At 39.4% G+C, this 18,293-nt stretch overlaps 1 protein-coding gene across 7 annotated transcripts in view; it reads left to right on the top strand.

Moving 5' to 3' along the window:
• The window catches only part of LOC146570177 (suppressor of tumorigenicity 7 protein homolog), a 59,797-nt gene that overhangs the window by 14,183 nt on the left and 27,321 nt on the right, over positions 1 to 18,293 (top strand). For 4 of the 7 annotated variants that reach the window (XM_085283043.1, XM_085283044.1, XM_085283045.1 and 1 more), the window contains exon 2: positions 7,836 to 7,871. The exons of 1 other annotated variant lie outside the window; for it this stretch is intronic. In XM_085283043.1, the coding sequence (XP_085139169.1) occupies positions 7,850 to 7,871 (22 nt within the window). In that variant the 5' untranslated portion in view covers positions 7,836 to 7,849. Of the gene's footprint in view, positions 1 to 7,835; positions 7,872 to 10,334; positions 10,638 to 13,733; positions 13,753 to 18,293 lie in introns of those variants that run through there. 2 more of the 7 variants (XM_085283048.1, XM_085283049.1) reach the window with 2 other exon arrangements.

Below are 18,293 nucleotides of genomic sequence, written 5' to 3' on the forward strand. Positions count from 1 at the left end.
TGTGAGCCACCTGGGGTGGGGTGCCACTCCAGCCAATGGCACCCCACACAAACACGTGCCTGCCTGCTGCTGGTTTAAATAAACAGAAAAGTAACTCCGAAACAAATGCTTCCCAATAGGGCTGTTCAATATAACGATATATATCGGATGACGATATAAAAACGTCTATCGTTTCATTTTACACTATCGTTTGTTTCGTGGTGTCGCAAAATAAACTGTTTACGGCAATATTTTTTCATCGTTTTGATGGTCACTGTGGTGGCTATATTAATTTCTTAAAGTTCTCTCTTTCTCTTATATTTAATATAACCACACTACAGACGGATGAAAGAGCAGATTTTTTACGGATGAGAATTAAAAAAGAGCCGCCAGGTGCTAAAAAAACAAACCTTAGACTCAAACGTTAGAACAGGCTTTTCCCCGCAGCACACCGTGTAATAAATACTCACAAAGAAAACGGCGGCCTTTACAACTTATGTCTAAAAATGTATAGTTTCATGCATCTGTTAAAACACTCGACTCCAGCTACAGGACGCGCAGCTGGAAACACTTCCCGCAAGACGAGCTGCCTGAGATTCACAGAATTTACAGAAAATGTTACATTTTTGTGATTTATATCGTTATCGGGACGATAGAATTCTTATATCGGGATATGAGATTTTGGTCATATCGCACAGGCCTACTTCCCAACAGAAAACTACAAGTAGTATTGACAAAATTCTTTCACTGCGAGCACCAGCAATGTCCAGTCTACAGAATTCTCAGTTCTCATGTCTGTCGAATTTATTATATGGACGTGGTGACAGTGTAAAGGCAGCCCGTACTTCTGATTTTCAGACGAATTTTGGGAGCCATTTTAACATTGGACTCTATGGAAAAGTTTCATGGAGGAGACTGTGCATTGGTGGCATTTATGAAAGAACCATAACATCCTTTACAATAACAATAACATTGGATGAAAGAGGGCAATGGTGCCGATATTTTGAGGGTAAAATGATGGTTGTAGACCAAACGCTGTGGACAACGCAGCAGTTTAAAGAGAAGATTTTAAGATAAATTTTTCCCTTGCTCCCACTCAAGCAGTTGACCTGTCTCACTCACATTAACATTCTGTCCCATACACACCCATTATAAACTCTGAAACGGGTGAAAAAAAGCACGAAACTTAAACTGGACCTGAAGAAAAAGTATAAAAGATATTAAAAAGACAAATACAAGCTGAATAGTTCAATGTTGTGGCTTCATTTTACAGTTTGAATGGTGTCTGTCGGTCAGTGTATGTGGAAGTAGTTAGAGTTAAAAGAGGAGTAAGTTGAATGAGAATTTGAAGATTCTCCCATTGAAATACATTGTAAATGTTTGTTGAAAATTTAAAAAATATAAAAGTTAAAAATGAGAAAAATACAAGCACACATGTCTAAAAGAAGAGGAATCTAACAGTGGTTGAACAGTGTTGAAGGAGATGGCGTACAAAAAACATAGGTAAGATGAAAAGTGGAAGAACAATACTGTGGATGCTTAATCAGCATCCACACTAAATGAAACAAAAATGGGAGCTGAGAGGAAACAGTAAGGCACACAAAATGTTAATGTAAAAGCCCAGCTGCAACACTTCCGTATGGAAAGAACCTCAAGTCACTTCAGTAAGTTTTTGCTTTGTTCTCCATTTCTTGAAATCTAAATTCTTTAACCTCCTAACACCCAAACTCCTTCTCTTTGCTATTTGGGCTGATTGGGACATGATGAATGTAAAAACAAAGAATGTTTGTTTAGCATGCTAATACCAGACCTTGCTGATCTGACATAAGAGCAGAGCACGCTGCATGTTGTAAAGTCCCAGCTTGCTTCCCCTCACCTCTCCAATTACACAAGGGGCAGCTCTCTCAAGCTGCCCCTTGTGTAATTAACAGAATCTCAGGAGTCTTTATTAAGAGTGGAAGGATTGTCAGTGCACTGCAAAGCTTGTTCATCTTATCAAGTCTACTCTGTTTCTCAAAACTTTTAATATTTCAATATAACATAGAGCTTACTGTATATGATTATTCGATTTTCTTCGAGGGGAAAAAACGTACTGGGGTTGTTCACTATTCTCATTTTAGCTCAGTATGAGAGTCATTTACAGCTGTGTCAGATCAGTCAAACGTGGCATGCTGTTGCAATGCTGTTGCAGGGTCCATGCTCAAAGATGCTAATCAGACACCAATCAGGCACCTGATGATCATTGCCTAGGGTCGCGTAACTTTTTAAAGTGTAAAGTGTTTTACAGTTTGAATAGAAGCCACTCATTAAAGATAATTATAGATGTTCCACCAGACATAGTTAAACCTATGACCAACAAGTAATGGGAGAATGATTAAAGTAAAGCTAACCTATAAAATGATTTTTCAGCAGTCATTTAAAACAAACTAGAGATTCAGCTGGACTGGCTGGACTGAGGAAGGCTATTTCAGGATATTGGTGCTGTAACCCCAAGAGTGTCTTCTGGTTTTAAAATAAGAGGATGGAACAGAGATAGGGCTGAACGATTATGGAAAATAATCTAATTGCGATTTTTTTGCCCCAATATTGCGATTGCGATGCGATTATTTTTTAAGGTCTTTGTCTTCTGTATTATTAAACAAAGACAAGCAATACATCATATAGTATGGCCAGAGATATTACATTAATTTTAAACTGTTCTTTCCTGGAAGACAGACCTCTGTTATGATGACATGAGGTGATGCATGAATTGATGACTGACATTTTTATTTAACTTCTTCAATCACAACAGTATATTTGAACATACACAATAGTTTATTTTTAGCTTACAAACATCTGAGCATAAAGTGCTGACAAGGAACCCTGGTGTAAACATTAAAATGAAAGTCAGTACAATGTGCAGATTGCAGAAATATACATAAACAAAATCAGTGGCTTTACCACACTCAGTTTTTCGACATCTGTGAACTACTAGACAGTCATTAAATTAAAAAATAATATTAAATAAATAAAACGAATAAATAAAAAATACACACATCTTACTGATCTCTGAAGTCAGTAACATTACACATAAAGTGCAAACATAATAGCAATTGTATAAACACACACACAAACACGCCTTTAAAATTTAAAGGCGTGAAATTGGACGGTCTAGCCTTCTGATTAGCGTCACCGCTGTCTCGGTGGAGTTTAATAAACTCGGCCGTCTGCTTCTTGCTATCTAAAATATAACCAGACACTGGTGTAAATTCTCGACTGTCTCATACTTCTGTTTAATAAGTTTTCTGTTTGACGTTTAGTCAGCTGTGTGAAAACCAAGGAGGAACCCATCCGGGGGATTAATAAAGTTTTATTTTATCTAATCTAATAACTTTAATCTCAGCCAAACCGATTTACTCACGAACAAACAAAACACTGAAAAAAGCCCAACAATAACATTTTTAGGTTGTCTAAGTGACTTATATATTACGTTTAACCCGAGCAGCGAAACTCCGCGGTGATCTGAAAATGATGTGCCGGGAGTTGTGCCGTTCTCGGCCGCATCAGTAACCCTCGAGCTCCCGGCTAGCTGTCGAGCTGGTGGGTAGCAGACGCCTCTGAAAACGTCGAAGCACTTTTGCAAATATGGGATATGTTGATAAACCGAGCAGATATTTGATGTTTACACAACTACTTTCTCGCCTGAAAATATGTTAAAAGTTTATTTTGTGACCCAGAAAGATTAGTATGAGTAATTTTAAAACTTAGTAGCGGCCGCCATTGCTGGAAACTGGAGTTTGGCTGGGCCGCGCTATGAATTCTGGGATATGGTAGGCCACGAAGGACACACCCGACCCATCCTTCAAATTCGGGGAAAAGGAGGACGCATTTGTCGGCTACATTCGGAGGAGTCTACGAATTTGGACAGCCTTCGGCGCGTCGCTGTGACGTAATCGGTCTACAAATGCGGCCTCAGGAGGATGCAGCCCATGAATTTGGACATGTCCAGAGTATAATCGCAGCCTTTGCGGTTAGAAAATTGCACTTGATCATGTCGCGATATTATCGCAAATGCGATATATCGTTCAGCCCTAAACAGAGATGTTGATCAGATAATCTGAGGGGCTGTCTGCTGTAATAATGTCTCAGTAGCTCTGCTATATAAACAGGAGTCTGACCATGTAGAGCTTTATATGTTAATAATAGAATTTTAAAGTGACTTCTGAATTTTGCTGGAAGCAAGGTGTGATATGTCCAAAATGATGCCAATGTTCTTGGCATATTCTGATTCTGATATGTTTTGATATCGCTAGTGAGTGAGCTGATGTAATGACTGACCTCTCTGAAGAAGTTGCTACCAAGTTGCTAAGAACCACAGTTTTAGGCCAGAATTGAGATGGAGGGAATTTGAGTGAGGCACTGAATGAGAAAATACTGTTGTTAATATAGTGGCATGGTCAGAGATGTCTAGTAGGACTAAAAGAATATTCACCTCTATCCGAGTGTATAAGACTGCCATTAGTAGTCAAGTCAAGTTGGCTTTATTGTCACTTCAACCATATACAGTTTAACAGTACACAGTGAGGCGAAACAACGTTCCTCCAGGAACCAAGGTGCTACATGCAACATAAATTTACAACATAAATTAACAGAAAACTCTAAACTAGCTAACTAAGAGGCCTAGTTAGCTGGCTAGCAGAGACAAGACAGACTGACCTAACATAAATTACAACATAAATTAACAAAAAACTATCTAACTATCTAAGGAAGACTTTTTTTTTTTTTTTTGTTATCAGACAGCAGACAACAAAGTGCACATGCAAATGTGCAAACAAGAGCAGCAAGTGACAGTGTGACAAAAAAAAGCAAAACACAATGTAACATAATAATAAGGTTTTGTGATGATGAGTTGAGGTAGTGGAGGAACAGTAAACATTCCTTTTATATATTCAGTAATAGAGTTTTAGTGCTGTGGTTTCATCGGTAACCAGAATTTATCAAAGACATTGTTTCTCTTCACCAACTGAAAGAGGTGATGAATGACAACTTTCTCAAGGCTTTTTAAAAAGAATGGCAGTTTGGAAATGGGTCTGCAATTATCTAAAACAATGGGATTTAGGGAGGTTGTTTTTTTTTTAAATGTCAATTGGGCTGGAAGACATGCACATATATGAGACTATTGATAATAGAAAAAGTATGTGTTAATATGGGCACAACAGAAAACTGAAATTTCAATCTGGCATTCAACAGGAAGAAAGCATGGACAGTCTCTTGGGGGCGGGTGGGTTTAGTAGGTCAGCAGAGCATATGCTGTGCAACTTTGAGACAAGTGGTGATGGTGGAGCAGCAGTATTAGCATGTTAGTGTGGAAGAGTAAACTGTGGAGGCCAATTACATTAAGCATTTTCTGGTGTTTTATGCTTTCTATATACAGTACACCTGCCAAGGAGAACAGCCCTGATTTAAACATGTTTAGGATGTTAGATATTAACTAAGAGTAACACAATAAGCACCCTATCACTTATGACTATTGAATGGTAGTTGGAGTTTTAATGGTCAATGGCTTTTCTCCGTAGAACACCAGGAGGCAGTTGGTACTCGAGGTAGCACATTTTTCACAGGAGTTTCATTTTGATAAGTGTGTTTTTTTTATGTGGGACGTAGAGTGTAACAGGATAGCAGTGATTTTTAACATGTAAAAATAGCATAGTGATATGTGGCTAAACTCTGTGTGCTAAGAACGGGCACATGCGCTATGTTCTTCCATTAGTAGGTAGGTGGGCCCAGAGGTAAGCGTGTGGCTAGGGTTCATGGAAATGATAGATTAAGATGTAAATATGTAGCTATATTTCATATAAGATGTAAATCTTAAAATATTTTTTTATTATCCTAACCTAACACCAGATTTTCCTTATAAGAAAACTATGTTTTGACTCAGTACTGCTGATTTCACATATTTTAACTTAGTAGCAGGGTTAGAGAAGGGGTCTCTTGCCTGTGGTTGAAGAACAAAGACGTGGTGGAGGAGGAGGAGGAGGAGGTGGGTGTATGAGACACAAAAGATGAGAGGCCTCCAACAGTACACGCTCGTCTCTTCAGCAGCTGAGCTAATCCACATGCTAGCTGTCTTCATCGTATTCACAGTGGGGGCCATTAAAGTGTCCGGCTGGATGACCATTTATATATTTAGGTTTGTAGGCTGGTTGGACAGAAGCTGTTGTGCAGACTGTATCTATTCATTTCCCTAAAGCAGGTTTAGGGCAGATTGCCGCTGCACAGTTGCTGGGTTTTGTGTTTATTTTATTACATTTAGTACCAGTCTTCATTAAGGTGTTACAGTGTGCAATAACTGGCACCTCAGGGTATATGTGTGTCCTAAAAGAGGCGGATCATGGTGTCCTGAATACACTGACTAAACGGTTTCTTGGTACATTGCAGGTTTTTGTTTATTTAAATTTTTTTTAATGAATTTTTATAGTGCTTTAGATACGTGCTTACCTATAACTGTCAAACAGAGCAAACACCAATATTTATGCCACTGTACAGCAGTCTCATGACAGCAGGTGAGTAACACTACCATTAAGTTTCTTTCTGTCTTCTATATAATTTCCACTTGCAGTTGCTCTGTTTAATTGTAATCTTACATAACTATCTACTGTGTGTTGTTGCTATTATTATTGTTATTATTATTGCTAAAATAATTCACATTATTGATAATATTGCGATTTAATCTTAAAGTCTTCTGTGCAAGTTTGATTGATGATGTTGTGATCATGGCAGAACATTTTTGTTCTGGCTCGCTGATGGCCGTGCGTGCGTGTGTGTGTGTGTGCGTGTGTGTGTGTGTGTGTGTGTGTGTGTGTGTCAATAGCAAGTAAATACACAGTAGTCTCCAATGCTCTGCTTCATACTTGTTTCAATTTGTCGAACTAACAGATGAAAGCCCCCAGCCCTCTTCGCTGCTTCATTGTGTGTGTGTGTGTGTGTCCTGTTTGTATCTGTAGCCCTACCTCTGCCTTTTCTCTCTTTCTCTTTTTTATCATCTAAATATGCTTCCCCCTTGCTTTCCCGTTTCTCGTCCATTCTCATATTTTCCTCTGTTATCTTTTTCTCATCTGCTCTTTTATTGCATCCAGTCTGCTTGTGTTTCTCCTTCTTTCTCCCCCCCCCCTTTCTTTTCCTCCTTTCCTCTCTCTCTCCATCTAGCAGTAGTTGTCAGTCAGTCTTTGACAGCTTTCTCTCTCTCCCTCCTCTGTCCTGACGTCACTCTCTGTTTGCATAGCTATTGTCTTACAACGGCTGCAGTAACAGTGGCAGGAGCTTCCTTGCCGGATTTTCTTTTTTCACTCCCTCCTTTTAGCTCTCCTCTCCCCAGGAAAGACTCTCCCTCTCCCCCACAATCTCACGGTCTCTCTCTTTATTAGTAAATCGTACAGTGGAATGAGAAGTGAGAGAGTGATGGAGAGGATAAGGAGGAGGAGGATATAGACTGCAGAAAAGCAGAGATGCAGTAGCTAGCCACAACCACTTCTCTGTGTCTGGATTTGCTGCGGCTGTGAAGGATTTCTGCCAGTTTTTATTTTATGTTTATTTAGTACTTGATTTAATCCTCCAAAAGCCTCCTTTTTTTGGCAGCTGCACTAGCTGTGTGTGTTTGTGTGTGTTTGGAGGAGGGCTTTTAAAGCAGCAACGGATAGCGGAGCTGGGGCATCTGGCTGTCTGGGAGGCAGCGACGGCCGGCTGGCTGCATTGTGTTGCTTTGATGACCCCCGCTGTGTAGCTGCCTGCTCATCAACCTCCCTTCTCTCTCTTTCTCTCTCACCCTCCCCTTTCTCTCTCCTCTCTTTTCTCCTCCTCCTCCTCTCTCTCCATCACAGCTCCCGGCCCAGCCATGTTCGGCACTGAGTCCTCATGTAAGTACCATCACCATCCTTCCGTCTGCCCTGTGTTTGTCTTTGTTTATGGACCTTTTATATTCTTGTGTGTGTGTTTTCTCTGAGGATGAGGAGGAAAGGGAATATGCTAGCTTTCCTCTTCTGTTGCGTTCCATCTTTCCTCATCTCCCTCTCCTCTCTTGTCTTCTTCCTGTTTTGCCTCCATGGTTGCTGGTGGCAGATTGCATGGGGAGAAATCTGGGATCTACCATTTTAGCACAGAGGGTCGGCACTACAAGCTAGCTGGACATGCTGACTGAACCGCCTACCCTGTATTCTCTCTGAGCCTTACCGTGTGTGCATTTCAAATTACCACAAAAAAAGGACCTCCCGTCTCTATGCATTTTCTGTCCTCTTCATAGTAATAGCTTGCTCTTTGAATGAACATGTGTTCTTGTGCATGTTTATGTGAGTGAGCATGTCGGAAGATGGATGCTTTGACCAGAGTTGCATCGTCTCCAGAAGCATCAGTCTGCGCTCTGCTTCTTTCTTACGGCTCAGTCAGATCGCTGCGAGGTGTGAGCTTAGCATTTCCTGTCTTAAATGCTACTGAATCAAGCATAGCACACTGCTCTTCTATATGTATGCACGTGTGTCTTTGGACACCAATCAGCCCCTCACCTCCCTCTGAAGTGTTACTAGTGTTGACGTTAAGGTGAGCCAGTGTACTTGTTTCTCCCATTACAGGAATCCTTTTTGCTTAGATCAATACTGTGATGGCTCACTCTACTACCTGCTCATTGTTTTCAGAAGGCCTGAGCTTATGTCATTGATCCTGTCTTGATTGCACAGTCGAGGCTAAAACTAACTTGTTTTGATGTGGGATCATAGCTAGCATGCACACCGGCAATTGCACCAGGAGTGGTTTAGAGCCTAATCTTTGTTTATGAAATGTGCAGCTGATTGGATGACACTGTGCAATATCTTGTAATGGCTTAATGTTGTTGTTGGTGGAGTTTTATTTATTTATTTTTTAAAGAAATTAAAAGTGGAGATCTTTAGATTTACAATTGCAGGCAGTCATTTTATGAATCAGAAAAGAAGCAATAACAACTTAGATGAAACTTGTGTAAAATATACAACTCCTGCTAATAGTTTAAAGTGTGCTTAGATGCTTAACATGTCTGACCTACCTTTGAACATGCACGCCATTTCCAAGGAAACATATTAATGGAAATGTTAGAGCATGCAAGCATAGACATCTTGCGTACTCCAACATCTGCATTTCCACTTAAATAAATAATACAAACATGACTATCAGTGCTTGGTTCATCTGAAATGACTCCAGGTTACAATGGCAATACGTCTTTAACTGGCAACAATCCTCTGAGGAAGTAAGTGGTGCATCCAAAATGGGGTTATGAAAATGGAAAATACACTTATTTTCCAGTGGAGGGAAAAAAAGTTAATAAATAAGATAACACTCTAGTCATTGCTTTAAAGATGTACAGACCAGTCATGCTTTAGTGCATAGTCAACTCCTGATGGTGCATTTCCATCCAGGGAAAAGCCCTGTAGTGCAGTAGTACTGTCTGATTTCAAATTAAATGGTGTTGTAGCTAACTCCCGCTTTAGATAGTAATTTGTATTTCTGTGCTTCATTACTTTTTCATTAGATATAATAATTTTATATCAGATGCACAGTTGTTTATGGACACCATTCTACTTGGCTGTAGCAGAGATGGTACCTGTGACCTTTATTTGGCAGCTTCTCCTCGCTGCCCACTATTCTGAGTTCTGTCCCATTTTGACACAGGCCTGCCAGTCTTTCCATTTTGTCATGTCTGCAGTTTGATACAGGTCGGTTATTAAAGCATTACTGCGTGGTTTTTTTGTTTGTTTGTTTTTGTTTGTTATTAAACAGCAACTCAAAGGACATAATGCTGCATTAAATCTACAGCAAATCCATAACACAGACGAGAGGAGGTCAAGTATGAGTATAGTTCTGATCAGTTCACAGGATATGATTATAGGAGATCGTGAGCACAGTGTTTGCATTTCTTTATGAAAGGATGTACACTTATTTGACTGACGTTTTTAAAATTACAAGTCAGAGCTCGCGATCGTAAACATGCCTTGAACAAACACATTTACTAACTGTTGTGCTTTCCTTGTGGTCATCATACTCGGCCACCTGGCAAATTAAACTGGAAGTACTATCATGCAAAATTTGGCCAATCCCACTGATTCTTGTTTGAACAATACTCTCACCAACACAGTGTATATGTAATGTTGGATGTGGATATTCTTATTTCCGCACATCTTTGCAGGAAGTCATTCGTGACTTCTTGGGTGTTTCCTGACAATAAGCACAGACAGACTACAAAAACACAACGTTCATTTGGCTCTTTAGGTTTAAGTAATAAACTCAACAGTGTTTGTTGACATGGTTAAGCGGGACCCATTTTTATAGGCTATCCTTTGAAATAGCTTTGTTGTGAAAACGGCTTGGGTCCAACAAACACTGCAACAGGAAACAAACCATGGCAATTTTTAGTGTTTATTCGAAACACTAAAATCGTCTCTGGAAATCCTTTGTGTAAGATCATTTTTATAGGAAACCATCCTGCTATACATGGAATATCTTACTTTATCTCTTATTTTTGGGGCTAGATGAAGCTTTCATAAGGCTCGTCAAGTCCTGCTAAGCTTTCGCAGCAGACTGTGTGGCTGTGAGAAAGAACTCAGGGGTGTCTGATTTGCGTATTGTTCAGAAGATCATCTCCTCTCAAGTAGGTGTAGAAGGTAAGAGGAACAAAAACTTCTAGATAATCCTAATTTAGAGCTCAAATGTAAATGGCTTTATCCTTTTTTTGTTTGTTTGGTTTTTTTTTTTTTTGCAGTGTTTTACTGTTTTAAAATGAGCTATATTTTGAGACATCGCAGTTAGAGTGACTAGTCTATTTTGAGCTCTGTGCAGCATTGACATTGTAGGTCGGTGTTCAGGTTTGGTGGGAAATGTGCCGAATTGCTTTCTGGCTCTAAAATCTGTTCTCTCTTTCTAATAAGGACAGATGGTAGCAGGAGAGAAAAGCCTGGGAAGTCACTTCCAACATGTTTGTCCTCTTCAGTACAGCAAAAGATAAATGTGCACCATATTTATTGATTCTTGTTATATAAAGTAGAACTAATTTGGCAGTACATGTAGGATAGTATATGGATGTGACAGCTATAATTTTTCTGTATCTGCTTATTGAACAATTTTCTTTTCTTTATTTATTTTTACAGTTGAGCAAAAGGAATGTGACTTTATAAGAGGTGAACAAATACAGATAAAATATGTGCTAATGCAGCAGAATTCTGTTTAACCAGACTAATATTTTGATATCATGAATTAAATTTTCCCAAAGGTGTTATGGAAGTGTTGAAATATACTGGCAATTCCTCTCAGTTTTCAACATCCACCTGGATTTCTAAACTTATGGACCCGCAAATATCAACTACTTTGCACACTTCTGTGAACAGTTACCTTGTGTCACAGTCATAAACACACACACAGATGGGACTCATTTGTACATACGTTTGACCTCAATAGCTGTTACCTTCCTGTCCCCTTCTTTTCAGCAAAGTAGGTTTTAGGTAAATGTAACTGTTGTGCCTTCCTTTTTTGCTCTCATTTTGGTCTGTTTGTTGTAGGGTGCTGTGAGGAAGTGGTTCAGTAGTTCTACAGTCAGTCTATACTTGATCAGAATTGAGGTCAGTACGTACAGCTTTCTAGATTGTATCACTTCGTTCAGTAGCCTTGAGACTAATTATTGTATGGTGTTAAACTGTCTTAGGAGGACATGATGATCTTATCATGGATGTGAACTCGAAGAAATCAACAGTGGCATAGGACTGTTTCTATTGGCGTTATTATTACTTTAATAGTCCTTGGATTTAAGAAGTAAGAAGTAAATGTCTTGAGACTTACTTTTCTGTGGACACAGAAACCATGGACAAACAGTAATTCTTGTTTACAACTTTTTTTTTTTAAATCTCCATGGATGTCCATATGGAGTATTGTGCTCACCATCACTGACTTGGAGAGACAGTTGACAGACTACACCAATTATAGCTAGCTTTCACAGTGACATTTCTGGTATGTTACTGTGACGGTATGTAAGGAACAAACTGTTGGAAACAGGAGTGTAGATAAATTAACACTGGCTGTCTTGTGTTGATGTAGACGAGAGACTCTGGGTCCTTTTCAAAAGAGTGTTCGCTCCATTACGGCGTGTGCAGAAGAGCGATTTGGGCATTCTTTTGGTCAATATTACAGTGAATGTAACAAAAAAACCAAGCAAACATGTAGATGTACGATATGCTTATAAGTAACTATGACACAGTATAGATAACTTTTTCCCTCTTGATATTTTTTTTTTTTTTTTTGTTCAGATGCTCAGATATCTTTTTTCCTATGTTTCGAACATTTGTAACGTTACCTTGTGTCTCGCATAAGTAGCGTACATGCAATGCTAACTGTAAGAACATATTAAGCCTGCAAAGATTTTCTCCCAGGTTAATTGATTGTTTATCGATCTAAGTTCATGGTAAGTTTGAGTATATATATGTGATCAATACTTTCAGGGTGAATTGTGAACCTTGGCAGCTGTTTGTTTGGAGCATTTCTTCAACATAAAACACAGGGATAACCATTAGACATGATGACTTACAGAAAAAAACAAATGGGGGAAAAATGGCTTGAAGTGTTATGGTAGCTGAATTGCAGAAGGCATGAGCATTTTTTTAATTTATTAAGGACACACTGATGCCAGCTGAATAATTTCACCCTCAAATAGATGACCACAAAATGCTGATTTGCTGGTTTCAAACCAGTATTTCTTTAAAAGTTCTGTTCAGACAGTTTTTATCTTTTAAAGGAAGCCTGTGAAACCAGCAGATAAAGGACAAACACATGAGCCTCTGTATAAAACACTGATAAAAGACTGGCACGAAGGGAAAATGTGAATTTTGTGTTGCTACCACTTCACAAATACCTCAGTGTTTCTATAAAATTGAAGCTAATCATTAAAATCTCTACCAAAATATTTGTGCTGTGTAACCATTTCCACCCCTTCATAATGCATAATGCACTCTTTGGCCACATGCCTGCTTTGCCTGAAATCAATAATCATCACCTGGGCTTCAGATACATTTGGGATCAAGAAGTTATGATACCAAGAAGTAAAATCTGTTGGAGTATTTCTGTTGTTTGTTGAAATTTCTCTGTTTTCTAGTCAATGTGGTGTCGCAGAAACATAATAGCTTCCCTCATGACTGCTCCTGCATCCATCAGTTGATATTAATGAAGTACACTGGCTCTCTGTCAGTCAAGACATCTGAGGACAGGCCTGTGCAGCAATTTAAATAGCATAGTAACCCATCTATTAAGATACGGATACTTTTATGAATGAAAAGCCAGCAGACAGTGTTACTTTATATTCACAAAATATTTATTAATGTAAGTTTAACTGTTTGATTTCCTGTTCTGCACTGACTTTAGCTTCTGAGTCTCTCTCTGCACTGATTGTATTTCTCCTCCAACCAACTTCTGTATAGTAATAATGACTTGTAACTGTTCTTTTAGGCAAGTAGCCCAGCTGACAGCTTTGCAGAGCAAGCAGCCACGTATATGAATCTTCTCTGTTTATGTACTTATCAGTAATAATTTGGGTCACATTGTCAATGGAGCGTCGATCCTTTGTTTTATGTAGCGCTATCCACCCAAACATAATCCTATGTTTGTTATGGACTCTGGAAATAGCTTCTTTCTTTTTCTTTTCTTTTCTTTTCTTTTCACCCCTCAGCCATATAAAACGCTGATGGAGTATTGTTGTCATCCTGTTGGGCGGACAGCGTGGACACCATGGACACCCAAGTATGTAGAGGCAATAACTCGGGAACAAGACCATGTAGCATTTTTGAAATTCATACCATCTGCTAAAAATCTTGGACGAGTTTCAGTGACTTCGACCTCAAGGTCAAGGTCAGAGATCAAATTTTCTGAAAATCTTATGAATGCAGTAACTCAAGAAGAATATCACCTCGGATTTTCAAATTAATCCCATTTGCTAGGAGGCTGGGGGATAGTACTGCTGGCCACCAGTATTTTTATTGTGGGGAAACCATCCTTATCCCATATGTTATAACATTCAACGTCACCTAATCACTAGCCTATGAAAAGAAATGGTGTAGCCTTGCCTGTGCGACTCGCATCAGGAAGTGGCCAGTGCCCGTCACCAGCCTATCAGGACAGCGTGTCATTAAGTCCACGAATATTTAGCTTTGCATTTGCTCTCATTTTGCATTCTGAAGATTTTCCCTCACTATACCCAAATCCTGGAAACCACCCAACTGATTAGTCCAGGAAGCAGCCACTAAACTTTTTAACAATGATCCTCTATTGGTGAGAGAGTTTACCCCCCAAGTAAAATCAAGGGCCAGAAAATTATCAGAATTTTCTACTCTGAGAGCTGTTTCAAATAACCTGATCAAGACTGATTATTTGACTCTGTGTAGACATTTGAAGAACTAGTACTTTTGTAGGGTGGCTGGTAATAGAACAAAACAAATATATTTGTCAGAGTGAGAGTCTGCTTGGCACCCCGGCAATTGCCAGCGACTGGTACATTACAAAACAGCAAATGTGTTTTGTATTTCAAATCTCACTACTTCCTCTCTTCATTGGAATGTTTGTTTCTAACATTTACCATGAAGCAAAATTAAGACATCCTATACCAACAGAAGGGTACAACAGTGAATAATTGAGCCAGTTGTAATTGATGAACATAATTCATTGGCTTTAAGTAAACATTGTCAACATATAAACATATGTCTCATTCTTAGTATTGTGCTGATAGAACAGAACAATCACAGATTTCTTGTTGTTGTTTCTTATTTTTCCCTGGCTTTGGAGTGTAATGCAGCACACCCCACATGAGGATAACTGTTCCATGTGTAGTTAAGTCTGTTGCTTTTTAAGGGGCAGCAGTATTTTTCAGCATGCAGCAAAAACACTGAGTAGGATTTTAAAGCCCTGATCAGCATGGTCTATGGCATTTCTTTGGAAGCTTAATGTTAAATTGCCAACAATATCCCTACTAATAAGGATGAGCTCATGGGAATGCAGCTGGCATATGTAGGTATGTTTTCATTGTGGGAGGATTGCTTTGGGCCATACCTTAGTCAAACCAATCCATCAGTGTATGTTCTTTCATCAGTGGTAATTTTGGAATACTTTTTTTTTAAAGCTGGATATTGCTTTGGCTGTTTGCGTGAGAGGGTCACTTTATCTTTCAGTGCAGGGATGAGCCACCAATGGCCTTTAACCTCAGGAAACTTCAGGTTGTGTATTGTATTTGCTGTTCTATTGTCCGTGCCCAAGAGCAGAATAAGGTGCTTACTGAAGATGGCCATTTGATGAAAGCACTCTGACGGCAACCAGCTGTCTCTGTTGCTGTGGTAACCCCCGTAAGAACAGCAAGACGGCAGAGTGATCAGGTTTCTGTGGTAACTGCTGACTACTGCTATTTTGGTCTTCTGAGCTTATATAGTGGCTGGAAGTCAAGAGAGCTAAAAATGAGGCTTATTGTAGTTAATGGGCTTTCAGTAAGGTCTTATATACCATGAAAGCAACACTAATGTATTTGATTGGATCATGACCTCTGACCCTAAATCCTTACTAAATAGGTGCAAGGCCCAGTGGTAAACTATTGCCTACTGTTGTACAGCCAGCACTACAAAAGAGGGATTATCCAGTACTGCCATAGAGACCCCATACTAAAGACTTAACCCAGGGGTGTCAGAGATTGTATCTCTAAAGGCCACACTGGGAAATTAGAACCAGACATCCAGTTATCTTTTTTATTAAACAAAACCCAAAACAAAATTTAAAAAATTCCCCTCTCGCCCCTGCAGGCGGTGATTATCCTTCAAGCTTGGGTCCTCTACCAGAGGCCTGGGAGCTTGAGGGTCCTGCGCAGTATATCTGCTGTTTCTAGACCTGTGCTTTTCTGGACAGAGAACTCTGATGTTGTTCCTGGGATCTGCTGGATCCATTTGCCATTGCCTTGCTCAGGAGTCATTGCATTGAGTGCTCCGATTACCACTAGGATCACTGTTGCCTTCTCTGTTGAGCTTTCGTGTTCCTTCTTCCTGATGTTGCTATCAGTCGGTATAGCTACATATATCACTATGGCCGTCTTCCTCTGCTTGTCCACCACTAATATGTCCAGTTGGTTAGCCATCACCAGTTTGTCCATCTATATGTAGAAGTCCCACAGGATCTTAGCTTGGTCGTTCTCGACCTCCCTAGGGGCCATCTTCTGTCTCGCCATTTTGACCTCCGGACTTCCAGGTCATATTCAGCACACATGTCTCCAGTTGACGAATTAGAATATAGAACTGCCATTTGGTACACTTCTATGCTTTGTCAGAAACATATATCTGAGCCACTAAGTTTAAATGACCACAGTCTATTGTTAAACGATTTGACTACGTGGTGCGTGAAATTGTGTAAAAAGCCCATTTAATTGCATTAATTTAACCATTCTTTTTTTTTTTTTCAAGCTGGCCTTCCTCAGTAGTGTTAACCTTGCTGTTTTAATAGCTGCTTTATTTTTTCTCTCTCTGCCTTGTACAAAATGTACATTTGCAGACAAATCAAGGCAAACAAAGAAATAAAGGAAAATCAGTATTATGGAAAATCTCCACAACAGCAAATACTTCTATTAACCCTCCAATGTCAGAACTTCCTATTCCCTGACAGTTATTGTGCTTTTTAAATTTAAAATACACGGAGAACAGTCTTGGCTATTTTTACGGTCCTCTCTAAATCCAAGATATTGTTAGATACATCATCTATTGTTATGTTACCAACCTTATCACATTACTAAATATCTGTATATGGATTTAAGGCTGGTTGTGAATGTATTCAACAGACAGGACCAGCTCCCGGGCCATTTGCTGTTGCCATCCTTAACTTCAGCATTGCATAGCCTGTGCCAACAGAAACACAGCTGAATATCCTGAGCTTTAATAATCAGAGACTTGGCAAGAACCAGTAGCGGTGAGGTAATTCTGCATCTCTTTAGTTTATTCTCACCCTGCTCTCTTTTGCATATTGCTGAATTTATTTGAGTACTTAACTATGTTTGTTTTCATGTTTTCTTTAAGCAGGTTTAAATATTTAAACCTGCTTAAAGTGCCTTCATCTCTGGTATGTCAGCAAATTTGATTCCCACCAGAGTCACAAGATAGGTAGTTGCTGGTGCATTTGTGGCTTAAATTACAGTTGGTGGATAATTTAAGAGTATCCTTGATATTAATTTTAAGTGGTGATGTATTTCTTTGTTATAAGTTGTTAAGAGTTGAATTGTTTAAAGCATAAAATATTCTGAACATTGACATACACTATCAGTGTTAGTACTGGCGTTCAAATTCCCATGGTGATCATCCAATTGAAAGCTTCTTATCCCTCCAAATCCCTGCTTGTCTGGATAACGTTCACCTGTAATTACTCCAAGAGAACTCCGAAGGATGCAACTAACCTCAAAAACCAAGCAGGTTCAGTGTAAGCAGAGTCAATTTAATGAGATAAGCTGGTCCCTATGCTGTTGGTGGGTGAGATGACGCATTATAACATGACTGTTTTTGGTGTTCACCCTCCTCCATAATTATTATGTGTGCTTGGCTGCTGATGAAAAGTATTTTTAGGTTACCAGAATGAGCTTTAATGGGAATAAGGCTTGAAGCACAATGATATGGACAGAATCTCATACCAGTCTGTGTGAAGAGTATTTACCAGTTCACTTAAGGGGCAGGTAAACATGGTGGAGCTTTGCTGTCTGCCACTAAAAGAACAGACTCACAACGTACCGGGGTATCCTTTAACTTACCTTATCTCTATTTAATTACCTTAACATTGCCAGTCAGGATAAGCGGTCACGAGAAGCTGGTTATCAACTCACTAAATTAACCCAGGGTTTCCAGAGCTAGGCAGGAACACATGTATGAACTTGAGTGAAATCTCATACGTAATTCATAGAGTTTAATAATATGTCAGCCCACCCTGACAGAGTCGAAGCTATAACAGCTTCAACTCTTCTTTGAGAAATACATTTCTGAGATGGACACTGATGTTGGAGGCGAAGGCCTGGCTCACAGTGTCCTTAGTCCCAAAGGTGTTCTATCAGTTTGAGGTCAGGACTCTGTGCAGGCCAGTGAAGTTCTTCCACACCAAACTCCCTCATCCATTTCTTTATGGACCTTGCTTTTTGCACTGATGCACAGCCATGTTGAAACAGGAAGGGCCCATTCCCAAACAAACAAAGTTGGGAGCATGAAATCGTCCAAAATGTCTTGCTGAAGCATTAAGAGTTCTTTTCACTAGAAATAAGGGGCCGAGTCCAACTCCTGAAA

Source organism: Mchenga conophoros, linkage group LG7, assembly GCF_057382185.1.
Source record: "Mchenga conophoros isolate Kocher_MC1m ecotype Shallow Benthic linkage group LG7, M_conophoros_male_GT1.1, whole genome shotgun sequence".
Lineage (NCBI taxonomy): Eukaryota > Metazoa > Chordata > Actinopteri > Cichliformes > Cichlidae > Mchenga > Mchenga conophoros.